Source organism: Dreissena polymorpha, chromosome 1 (assembly GCF_020536995.1).
Source record: "Dreissena polymorpha isolate Duluth1 chromosome 1, UMN_Dpol_1.0, whole genome shotgun sequence".
Taxonomy (NCBI): domain Eukaryota; kingdom Metazoa; phylum Mollusca; class Bivalvia; order Myida; family Dreissenidae; genus Dreissena; species Dreissena polymorpha.
In genome coordinates, this window is record NC_068355.1 from 129,825,483 (window position 1) to 129,838,085 (window position 12,603).

Sequence of the window (12,603 nt, forward strand, 5' to 3'; positions counted from 1 at the left end):
CGTTTAAGTCGAACATATGAGTGCATAAAAGTAACTGGAAAGCTAAAATAAGACCCTGTACGTTTCCATACTGCCTCAGGGCCCTTTGTTATTCAATTGTTATAAGAGTCCGTCAACTAGAATTATTGAAACATAACAAACATAGCTCCATCTCAGATATAAATCAAATAAGTAGCGTGAATCTTACTAACTACAATTCACGTTCAAATGCCTTGAAGTTCCAAACGAACGGAAAAATGTCCGTTTCCTCTTTTTTTCCAATCAGCATCAGGTGACTGTTTTCAGACACGTTAAGTGTTTGTGTTATAACAAATTAGAAAACACATCCACAAATTGCATACCTTTCAACATGAACAACATAACATAACATAAACAAATATATAGCATTATGATTTGAAGATGTTTGACCATCTTAAATTACTTCGTGACTATGTATTTCATTTCGACAACGCTCTACATTTAAGGACAATACGTGTGGTGCCACTCTAAGTCATGATATTTAACTCCGTGTCCTATACTTAAATAGAACAACGTGCTATGGGCAGTCCAGCGGTTCAGGAAAATATAGATAACAATATCTGTGTCATCTTGTAAACTCGTGAATATCTATTCAACTCGGGCAACACATTTGTAACACTGCGATCTTTTGATTTATGCCCCCCAAAAAATCCAGAACGGTCATTGGGCCAGTATTTGATGCGAAACGTAATAATTTGTTTAAATATATATTCAACTTATAAAACCCTAAATAACAAGAACTTAAATATTTACTCATGATGCTCCTCAAAACAATATAAATATATTATAAATTGAAAAACAATTGTAATAATATATAATTAGTGCTTTATCACCAAATCTTACATTTAAATAAATATAGCCATGAAAATAACAAGAACATACGTTCAAAGCAAACATACGACACCAGTATCAAAGGCACGCAGTCATTGGATGAATTCATCCATGATGAACATTCATTTTCATACAGTAGAATAGTACAAGTGAATTATCTACAAACCAAAAAGTATAAACCACCAACCTTTTTATTTGTAACAACCTGTAATATGCAAACGCCTTCAATGCATTGAAACTTCCTTATAAAACAGCAGTTGTGCACGGCCAGTGTTAAATTTGTAACAGATGAAACCATGTTTTGGATATCTTCATAGTAACATCATTATGTGAAAAAATACTGAAACTTAAGTGTTTATGGGCAAGGCGACTGTTGATAGTGTCACTTTTGCAAAGTTATGTTAAATTCGAATCAGATGTGGCTACCATAGATAGATAGATAGATTTATTTCGGTACCATGGTGCAAACACAATTAACAAACATGTTGTATTCTTAAATTAATACATAAAAATACAAACATGAGAGTTAACCATGTCATGCAACACAGAACCAAGGATGGCACAAAAAAAGAGAGTGATCTCTTATTTCCATTGTGGTCCTTATTTGGCGTCTTTGACAGGTTAGAACGAGTAATTAAGTATTGAAGAATATCAGACGCCTTTCCAATTCAGACAAAACTTGAGACGCGATAGATGTTTCGCAGACAAAACAGCAGTACCTAAAAGGGCTAATGTTTTCTAATAAGAACAGGATTTTCGTACGTTTTATTCACACATCTTTAGAAGTTTTTGGTTGTGGCATAGAGGCAGGTTTAATTTATCATAAACACATGACTTTATAACGCTGCTTTTATTTGCTTGCTTTCATTCCAAATTGTGATTACTCTCGCAATCAAGTTTCCCATAGTTTGACTCGGTGCGTGTGGTTTGAATGTGACCTATCACAGGCATCTCGAGATGTCAACCACGTCTAGGGTCGGCATGGTGCATTTGGCCTTGGCAAGTTCGCATCTGAAAAAATGAAGTGATGGGCAAATTGTAAATAATAAACATGTGCCTTAGGCCCCACGTTCACAAAACAGTGTTTGCAATCGAAACTCGATTTTGCTTGTCATTGAAATGGATTTCCATTGTAGTTGACAAAAATTAAAACCGATGTCAGTTAAAATCTATTTTTGATTGCAAACATGTTTTGTGAATACGAGGACGGATGAGTATCAAGAAAATATACAATAGTAAATTAGTATTTATTCGAAAGGAACATCAACTTAAAACCTGTAAGAACCGTAAAGAAAATGACATGGACTAAATTTATTGTTGTGTTAGAGGGGCCTTTTCACAGATTTTGGAATTTATTGAAGCTTGTCATTAAATGCTTTATATTGATAAATTTAAACATCCGTCCGTGCTCATGTTATGCGGGGGATGTATGTTTTACTTTATATAAGCCATTCTCGTAGTTTCACAAAACATAACGACAACAACAGAACTTTCTAAATTATTCAATCGTTTCGCGTTGCAACGCTTTATACCTATACTTTTCAGGTTTTCAAATTGTAAAAAGATGCATATAATGGATATTTTATAGCATGGTAAATGTTCAGTATTACTGTTTCTTCACAAATATCATAACTAAAATGGAAAATGTGCGAATATGAAGCAACATTTCTTAATTTGGTCAATTTACCAAAACGTGAAAAGGCCCCTTTCATTAATTATATAAACACTACATTTTCATATATTTAATTTATTTGTACTTTACATTTCCCTTAATTGCTCCGACATATAGATGCTTCGATTAATCCATCTGTTGGTTCTACGTTTTTTTATGAGCATTCTTTTGAAAAAAATACGAAATGCTGTAAGTTATTACCAAATAGGTCTTCGATCGACATTGCTGTAAAAATGAAAATAATGAATAGAGGCCCGAACCTGTTTGGGTACAGTTGGCCGTCTGAGCCACACTGTACTTCGAGGTCGCTGGAGCACGTAACGTATGAAGCCTGCTGGCAGAACGCGTTGGCGAATATTTGATTCAAAGTCAACGTAGTCGTCAGGGAAGTGACCGCGGCAGACGTTGATGCGACATTCGTAGATGGAGTGGAAATCTGAAAGGAATATGAAACTCGCTCTGGGAAAACTGGACTTAATGCATGGGCGTATAGTGTCGTCCAGATTAGACTGTTCAGACTGCACATGTTAACATGGGACTACACTTTCTGCATGTATTGCATTCTTCGTTTGAATCAAGTGTCGTCTCAACGAAAATCCAGGCGGACAGTCTAGGCGAAAAGTGTCATCCCTGAATAGCATGTGCAGTCCGCACAGTCTAATATAGGACGACACTTTGCGCGCCTGTATACATCCCCGTTCACCAAGTGCCAGGTTCATCTAGAGATATCGGAATGGCTGCATTTTGGTTATCCTCAATATTTGCTCAAATGTGTGTTAGAACGTCGCTTGTTGCCATGATTACTTTGTTGAACTTTTAACGATGTAAACTATGAATCATGTCATTTTAAAATTTTGGTAAAACTGTAATATTAAATTCATGTATGATTGTTTTGTTGATACTCTTTAAATGCGCTGTGGGCAGTGTATGGTTTTACCGCGCCGTGCTTGGCGTCAAAGTGCATTGCACTTCGATTTAAAAAAAAGAGAGAATAATACTTGGAATAAAAAGGTACTCTTAAAATGTATAACACGTAACTTAATAGACATTTACCTGTTGTACAGAAGCATGCGTCTGTGTGTGTGTGGTTGTCACTTCTAGCGTTACAGTGGAATGCACGGCGTCTGTGTTGCATGCTCCGTGAAAGGCGACATTTACAGGCGTCAACTGGCGTAAAATGTGGCGACATCTTTCTTTTGCAAAGTGGCAACTGAAAATGATACGGTGCGGTTGCTACTTGTACCTGATTAAATGTATGTAATTAAGCAGTCATGGTGCTTTTTGTTTTGCCTTGTAAAAACCGTTTAGCCTTCTGGATGAACAGGTTAGAGTATATCGACTACTGTTTAAACTGTTCAATTTCATGAAGAGTGTCTATTTGTAGTGTTATCAACAAAATAGTAATTAAAACAACACAAACATGAAATAAATATATTTCGTTCTTTTTAAAGAATCAATTTGATAAAAACTGTATGAGATTGTTTTCATAAAATTGTTTATTTAAAAAGCTATATATCTATTGAGAAAAGGAGTACGGAAACATGTTCTTACTGGTCACTGTATGTAATTCCATCGGTGCCACAGATTTGTTCGTCATGCATAACCTGATGACGGGCACAATTAAGATCTCGGATATCGTGACACAGATGGTCACTGAAATATTAAAAGCCGAAACATTTATCATACATATATGTTATACTGACTATTTTTGTGTAATTAAAAAGATGTCTCAAGGTGTCATACTATATTTAAAAACTGAATGGTTGAATTTATATATAAGATTTGTGTTAAACTGTTTTTGGTTTTAACAAGTTATCATTATGTAAGTTTAAAACACTTTCCTGTAGTGCATCTCCAGATTTTCTAGCGCTGCATTGATTTCCCCAGGACCAACATTGCTGTCGCCGTCTTTCGCAAAGCAAGCTGATTGAAACAGTATTCATAAAGGTGTATACGATAAATTGGTCAATAAAGACAAATAACACAATCCAACCAGTAAACAAGTAGTCAAGCGAGCAGTCATCAAGCGTTCAGTAATATGGCGACAAGCGTTTAATGAACAAGTCATCAATCCTTCACTGAACCAGTCGACAAGCATTCGGAGAACCAGTCGACAAGCGTCATTTGAACCAGTCGACAAGCGTCTAGTGAACCAGTCGACAAGTGGTCAGTAAATCAGTCGACGAGCGTTCAGAAATCCGTCTTTATGTCTGTCTATCGGTTGTTCGTTTAACCACTAATGCATAATCTTATCTTTGATTAACCAGTCCTTGCTGAACTTGGTCGAGGGCTCAACTCTCTAGGTGTTCAACAATGCTTATTTAACAAACATCTTGAACTGTGGTCTAGTGGTTGGCCGCTAACCTAGAAATCGGAATATCCCTGGTTCGCAACCCGCTCAGACAACTTAAATTTTTCTGAGCAAACCAAATCATCCCATTTTTGCTCCTATCCGTCGATGTATATAAATGTCTATATGAAAGGGAAATAACCCTATGCGCCGTGGATTCATACCGCTCCAAGTAATTGCGGACGGCTTATAACTCTAGGATGGTGGTGTATATGTCACTAACACAATCAAACCTCGTATTCCGAAAATCCAGAAATAAGCTCGATGATATAAGATACATGTAACTCACACCACAAAACCAAAATAACTTGATTTACAAAACACATTACGATCAACAACAAAGTTAAATCAACAACATCATAATTTTAAAAAGGCTATGATCTTCGAATGTAATATATATAAAAAAAACATTACCTGAAAAGCACGAAACAATCAAGATAACCGTTACTATCGCCATATTGAACACTAATGGTACGTAGTCGTCCAACTGAAGCCTTTCTGACTAGCGCTATCGAGTTGTTCCACTTAACCGATGCCAACCAGTTAGGCATTATGTAATGAACTACCTATGCTTCACGACGAGTCCACGTAATTTTTTTACGATCGTGACAAAATGTCACCAACATACATTCCCATGAGCTATATGTGTATTTTGCATTATCTTTAAGAAATTGTAAGGCTTATAAAAGAATGATACATTACGTACACGTTGCTTGTCAATAAAACTTTTACGGAAAGATAAGCAATTAAATTATGTTTTAAATGATTTTGATTACTGAGTATACGTTATTTAAGGCGGTTGATATCCGCCTTGTCGTTCTGGGTTTTAACGACGCCAAAATACCAATAAGCTAATACGAAGTGGTGACATTTTTTATCATCGTCGTATTTGGCGAGAATTCTTTCGTTTTGTCAAATAAACGTGTGTTTGCCATTCAAACCCGACAACACACCAAAATGACAGCCAGGGATCGCCAACGAGCAAACACAATTTTCCGAAAAAAACAAGAGATTTAATATATCCTGATGTAAAACTGACGTGTACCCACTTGTCGTTTTTGCGACGAGTACCTACATTGTTATTGACTGTTATATTGGTCTTTTTTTGCGAGTTGCAATGTTGGCGTGTAGACACTTATCAGCCACCATAGTAAGCATCTTATTGTTGTTATTGTTCTTTTGAGCTTTTCAATCCGAGTGTTGGGTAGGAAACAGGTGTCGTGAATTGAGGAATGTCGATAAAGACGTTGTTTTGAAATCAGCCCTAATTATCCTCTCGCGTATTTGCCCAGTCTCAGTGATCTTTTATTTAACACCTTAACATTTTAATTAACACCTCGGTCTTTATATGTTATTATAATGTTTGAATTGAATTGTATTCAGAAATCAAATCGAAAACGAGTCGTACAGTCCGTTTTTTTTGTTTTGTGTAACGATATACTAATGTTTATTCGCTCAAGAATAAACTGTATTATTCAACGCAAACGCTATTTTCCTAAGGGATCGCCGAAACCCGAACCCCAATTTTATAACCCATCCTACCCAGTCAACTCAAACACATAGACTTGTCCACTAAGTATAAAACCACTGCCCATGCAAATTGTCGTTCTTTTACTAGCTCCTCGCATCACAGGGTAGGTCGCGCTATGGTTTACAAGTTTACATTTAGTGGTGGTTATATATAATGGTACATGGTTGGTTGATGGTGCACAAAATGTGCTTATTCATTTTCAAAATTATGGTGTTGAAACGATCGCCCAAATTGGCTTATGGTGAAAAGTCCGGTGATCACTTTTGGCTATAAGTAAATATTAAATAAAATATCAATATGAAGAAGTTCTTGGTAGATAACGCCGTTTCCCGGGTCTCCAATTTAACCGGGACTTAATCCCGGAAGAACGTTGTGGTGGTTACATATAATGGTACATGGTTGTTGAATGAAGCGATAAATGGGCTTCTATATTTCCGAAATTACGGAAAATACAGGTTTGCCAATTGGCTTATGGTAAAATGCCCGTTGATCATCTTTGTCTGTAAATAAATAAAAATCCGATTCTTGGCAGATACGCAGTTCCAGCTTTCAAGTTGTGGTAAAACGATCGCCATTGGGCTTATGGTGAAAAGCCTTGTGATAAATTTAATGTATTAAACAAATCAATAGATTATTCATAGATCTCTACTGAACTGGGACTTGCTCCCGGAAGAATAAAGGTCGTTATTTAATGCTATATAGTTGACTAGCAGTGCCGTGTTGTTTACATATACTTGTTTATCAAATATTAAAAAAGTGGTGTATAGTAACGAAGTGGTCTACGTTGGAAAGCCCGACTTAAAATGTTTATTTTTATCGATAAATGTACACGTTACTTGAAAAAAAAACAACACGTACATACAACCCTAACATATATATGACTTACTGTTCTGTTATGTTTCATAACTTAAGTCGCCGTGGTATTTACTTGTAACATTTAAAAGCTTTATTACGTGTCATTTTGTTGTAAGGTTTAAAACTCAACGGCCGCGTTCCTGGTGGTCTGAACATGTATATTAATCGGGTATTTAAATGTCACGTAAGGAACGTATGAATAATCGGATAATCGATGATATGGGATGCCTATCATAGGGCAGTAGACGTGGCAGACGGTTCTGATCTAGGCTTGCAATATTTAGGGATCAACATCACGTGGGGTTTTTAAAAGACGGAATGCGCCTGGAACACATAGAATAATCCTATAATTCGCAATTGCCCTTTAATCAACATATCAACATGCTGTACTTTGACCACCACGTATGGTCGTAACGCAATCGAACCCCGATCAGTGTTACACATTTCCCATGATTATCGATACATGGTGGGCTACCTACAATAGCTGTTATCTGACGCGATCCAAGTTTACTCCTTAATCTTTCCGCGTATTAACTGGCGCTATGCTGTTAGTAAACATAAATAAATAAATAAGAAAACAAATATAGAATTCCTGAAAAGCGTTACTATTTTTAGATGCGGGAGGTTGCTATATCAAATACCCTGACATTGTTGAATCGCTTGTCTTTTTCAAATCCGATGACACGTACAAGTTCTAGTTAGGATCGTTATCATGTTGAACACTGTCCGGAGCAATCTAGCCTTTAATTTGAGCAAAGTTTTGTTTTTCCAAACCCGATTTTAATTCATCGTTATTGCTTGTCAAGGCTGGCGTGTGTTTGTGGCCGCTGTGTGGCGAAAGGCCCACTTCCTGCGGCCGTGGTCCTTTTTGGCATAGTTTCCACGAACAGACTTCCCGCTTGTCACGGGGGATAGACATTATGTACTTAAATTTCCCGCCGTTCTCGGGGGAATCTGTATAATACAATTGATCCCAGTCTTGACATTATTGTGCCAAACCTTTAAGATAATAAATTGCGTAGTTAAACTGTTTGGCGTTTGTCGTTGAATAATAATGTTTATTCGCCCAAGAATAAACTGTCTTATTCAACGCAAACGCTATTTTCCTAAGGGATCGCCGAAACCCGAACCCCAATTTTATAACCCATCCTACCCAGTCAACTCTAACACATAGACTCGTCCACTAAGTATAAAACCACTGCCCATGCAAATTGTCGTTCTTTTACTGGCTCCTCGCATCACAGGGTACGTCTCGCTATGGTTAACAAGTTAACATTTACCACCCACCCTCCCACTTAATTTTTATTGTAACACGATGCGTGCCAGATTTTTGTTATATTCCAGTGTTGTCGAGAATTACGAGCTCCATTAGAAACCCACATCGTCATGGCTGGGACTTATAACAGCGTACGGCACACCGTCAGTCTGTCCAATGATCTACTTAGTTCGGCCCCCGACGACAGGTTCCTGCGTAATTGACTGTACCAGTGTTAGCGAATTGGCTAGACTTTGATCAGTAAACTTTTGTTAATATTGGTTGTTTTCGGGTACAGTTTTCCCGAGTTATTTTACATTCAGTGAAGTTTTATCTCTGGTTTTTACTCTGGCCTTGAAAACACCATTTTATGATAACGAATAGAAGTGATGTATCAATCTCCACGCAGAGTTGTCGTTCCTTGCTCTCACATACAACTCTGCGTAAGGCTCAGCATGCCATTTTGTCTACCAAAAAGGTAAAACCGAACAAACGCATTCAATGTATATTTGAGTTGATATTTAAGATCGCATGCATTAAATTAAGAAATATGACTTTTAAATGAACGATAAATCGTGCAAAAACTTGCGATTTTTAATGCAACTCTTTGGAACTATTTTATTGCCCATTTACGCAGATGGAATCATATCACGCACTTCACAAATGTAAACAATTGAACATAATTTTTATTGAGTGACGTTAGGAATTGCTTCGACGTGTGTATGTATGTTGGTTTCTTACCATCAAAAAAACATATCAATTTTATAATAATGAATTAAGACGGATAAAAGATATCATGGTATGAGATGGTTTTCTTTAATGCAGTGAATGCAATGTAACCGTCGTGCAAGAGATTGTTTAGTATACTGTAACCTCAATGATGAACGCTTGGAATGATCATGACATGAATGAGACGCTTTCATAACAATAGTCCGTTCTGAGCCCAACACAGAGGTGAATGTAATGTAACCGTCGTGCAAGAGATTGATGATGTATAGGCATAGTTTCCACGAACACACTTCCCGCTTGTCACGGGGATAGACATTATGTACTTAAATTTCCCGCCGTTCTCGGGGGAATCTGTATAATACAATTGATCCCAGCCTTGACATTATTATGCCAAACCTTTAAGATAATAAATTGCGTATTTAAACTGTTTGGCGTTTGTCGTTGAATAATATAAGGAAAAAAAACATACTTTGAGTTTTGTTAAATTCACTCGAAGCACATCGTTGCGTTTTTATTATCAGATAGTTGATTAGATAAAATAAAAGATTTTCAACTGTGACGTCGTATTTCACGAGCCCGCAGGGCGATTTGCATCCAATTACGCAAAATCAAGTATTACTTACACTAAGTATAGTATTTCATTCAAAGGTCCGGTTTTCCGAGCCTTTAAATACAGAAACGGATTTCACACTGAAAGAAACGGATATCAGATGTGGTCTTCTGTACAAGATAACAAAATACAACAGTATTGCAGTCCGAATATCGTTAGGTTTCTAATTGGAGTCGCACTGAAGTGCGGCGACTAGTATGTAATACGTTTTTTTCCGCTTATGGGAGGAGAAGTTATTTTACGGATCAATGTATATATTTTTGTTGTCAGAATATCTTGCATAGTGGTGATTTTTTTGTGTGTAAATTAGTGTAAATAAGTACTGCATTTGTGCCTATTACATTTACTACACCATTTATTGCCAATAATGCAAAGCTAATTATTTTAATTAATAGCTGATCACAGGGACTGGGCAATAATAAAAGATCACAGAGACTGGGCAAATACGCGAACCGGTGAAACTTTCTGGTTTTGTATAAAAACAATACATAATCAAAATATATTTATTTTGTGGTTTTTCTAAAAATAGCGCAGACTTTTGCTGTTCGAGTTTGGGTAAACGCGTATTTTCTTCAATTTATAAGACGACAGCGATTACACGGTTTATTGCTTTATTGATAACCGTTACACTACAGTCACTTATTAATATCTTAGAAAGAAGGTAATTTTTCAAGCGGTTCCGTAGTGTAGTGGTTACACGCTCGCTTCACATGTGAGAGGCCCAAGGTTCGAGCCCCAGTAGAATCAAATTATTTTATTTGTGTTCTGTTATCTTTTTGTTTTGATGTAGACATTTTAGTTTAAATAAATATGCTGTTTTATTGTAACCATTTTTTTATGCCCATGAAATATATGTGTGAGAGGGTGGGGGGGGGGTTCGTAAACACATTAAAACTTTTACGGTGTTTTCATATCAATGAGTACTCAACCCCTATCGTAAATGAGCAACGTAAGAATAAGTTCAGAATCATCTCCCCTTGAAGTTGAGAAAAATATGAAATTACGCTTACAAGATGAAGCAGATTTTTTTTAAACCTACACAGTTCTGTTCCATTAATGAAAACTGCACACGGATGCCAGTAAACAAAGGAAACCAATGTATAAAATGAACTATGAAATATTTGTGCGTTACAACACAAAATCATAGATAATCTTTATTTGGGGATTATAACACAACAGCATAGATAATGGTTATTTGGGGGTTATAACACAAAATCATAGATAATGGTTATACCAGTATCTTTTTCTATTTTGTTTAAAATAATCGGCCAATATATTAATATTTACAGTAGAAAAAAAATCGTTCCATGTAACTTCATTGAGTGCCTTTTACACTAAAATTCCCGACGCCCTTTGATGCTTTGCATCAATACTTATCTTGTAGATAATAATCGGAAACGTGTTTTTGTTCAATACGTAAATATTTTTCAATAAACTCCTTCAAAGAATTCGTTTGCAGTCCATTTTCCAACGGCTCAGTTTTAAACAAAAAATGCTGAACTCGTTAATTAAATAACACATCGAATGAAATGACAACGACTTTTTGATCTTTTAAATGACTGATCATGCAAGCTAAGATTGCATACAAATAACATGAATATAATATCACATATGTAACAGATCGTGTGTATCTGTTTATCTTAACTGTATTTCAAGTTTTCCAATCCAGCAAAAGCAAAAAAATCCGTTGTTCTTGTGCATTACGTTCCAAAACTCTTGATAATGTTGCTTTTCACGAAGTTAATTTGTAAATGTTATAATACGGTGAAATATTCATTTATTATCAACTGATGTTCGTGTGAAGTTTAAAGTGATATTATGGGCATCTAACAGTTTATAGGTGTCTATCGCAACCGTTGTTTATTTTTGGTGTTTTCACTTCATATACACTTATATTTGTTAATGCAGCATTAACATACTAAAACAATATCCCGGAAAGAGAAAAACAATTCATTTGAATATCAACCGTACTTTCGTTTGACCACTGATCACGCATGTAGAATGTGAACCTAAATTTAGTTTAAAGTAACATAACTATTCAAAATCAACGAAAATTTCGTACAATCGTTCGTAAAATCAACATAACCAATTAAAAATCAGTGTTCCTTGTGGCAAATGCCGAAATTTCAATGTCAGATGTGGTCTGGTAAAATAGATGTTTGTAGATACAAAATGCTCGTTTGTATTATTGTTTTGCATATCTATTCATACGACACATGAACACTAAAATGGTGTTCGTGTGTCGTATGAATAGATATATTCGCGGGAATTAATTGTGGCCACAAATAAATAAAAACGAGCATTTTGTATCTACAAAAATCTATGTAATCATACCACATCTAGCGTTGAAATTTTGGCTATTGCTATAAGGAACACTGATTTTTAAGGTGTTAACTTTATTTTACGAAATACTTAACGAAATTTTCGTTGATTTTGAGCGTTATAGAGACTTTAAGTGCAGATTCGTTTATACGACACAAAGACACACTTTTGTTTTACGGATCATTTCGGCTTACAGGACTGGGTGAGTCACGTAAAATATCGAATACAAAATATATTTTTATAAACAACTGGTAGGCAGATGAGTTGCAGATAATTGGTAAGTAACCACATTTTAACTTACTCTTTTTACCTGTTAATTCTTTTCAGCTCAATTCAACAGTGAAAAATGCCCATAATATAGAAAATATGATTTATAATAGAATCTGTTCAGAGGAGGTTGCCTACCGGAAGCACAGACAGGCGGTGAAAA

At 35.9% G+C, this 12,603-nt stretch overlaps 2 protein-coding genes across 6 annotated transcripts in view; both read right to left on the reverse strand.

Moving 5' to 3' along the window:
* The window catches only part of LOC127849640 (uncharacterized), a 4,069-nt gene extending 3,039 nt beyond the window's left edge, over window positions 1-1,030 (reverse strand). For 2 of the 5 annotated variants that reach the window (XR_008034961.1, XM_052382402.1), the window contains exon 1: window positions 192-1,030. Coding sequence is in view for 1 of the 5 variants with exons in the window: in XM_052382389.1 (XP_052238349.1) it covers window positions 342-411 (70 nt within the window). In the remaining 4 variants the exon portion in view is untranslated. The other 3 variants (XM_052382389.1, XM_052382409.1, XM_052382396.1) reach the window with 2 other exon arrangements.
* A 654-nt stretch (window positions 1,031-1,684) lies between these two features.
* LOC127849631 (uncharacterized) lies at window positions 1,685-5,437 on the reverse strand. The gene is made up of 6 exons (XM_052382380.1): window positions 5,286-5,437; window positions 4,363-4,444; window positions 4,073-4,174; window positions 3,575-3,731; window positions 2,782-2,957; window positions 1,685-1,860 (listed from the first exon to the last, which is right to left on the reverse strand). Exons 1-6 carry the CDS (start codon window positions 5,326-5,328, stop codon window positions 1,791-1,793), a joined length of 630 nt encoding a protein of 209 aa, XP_052238340.1. The 5' UTR covers window positions 5,329-5,437; the 3' UTR covers window positions 1,685-1,790.
* Between the last annotated feature and the right edge of the window lie 7,166 nt (window positions 5,438-12,603).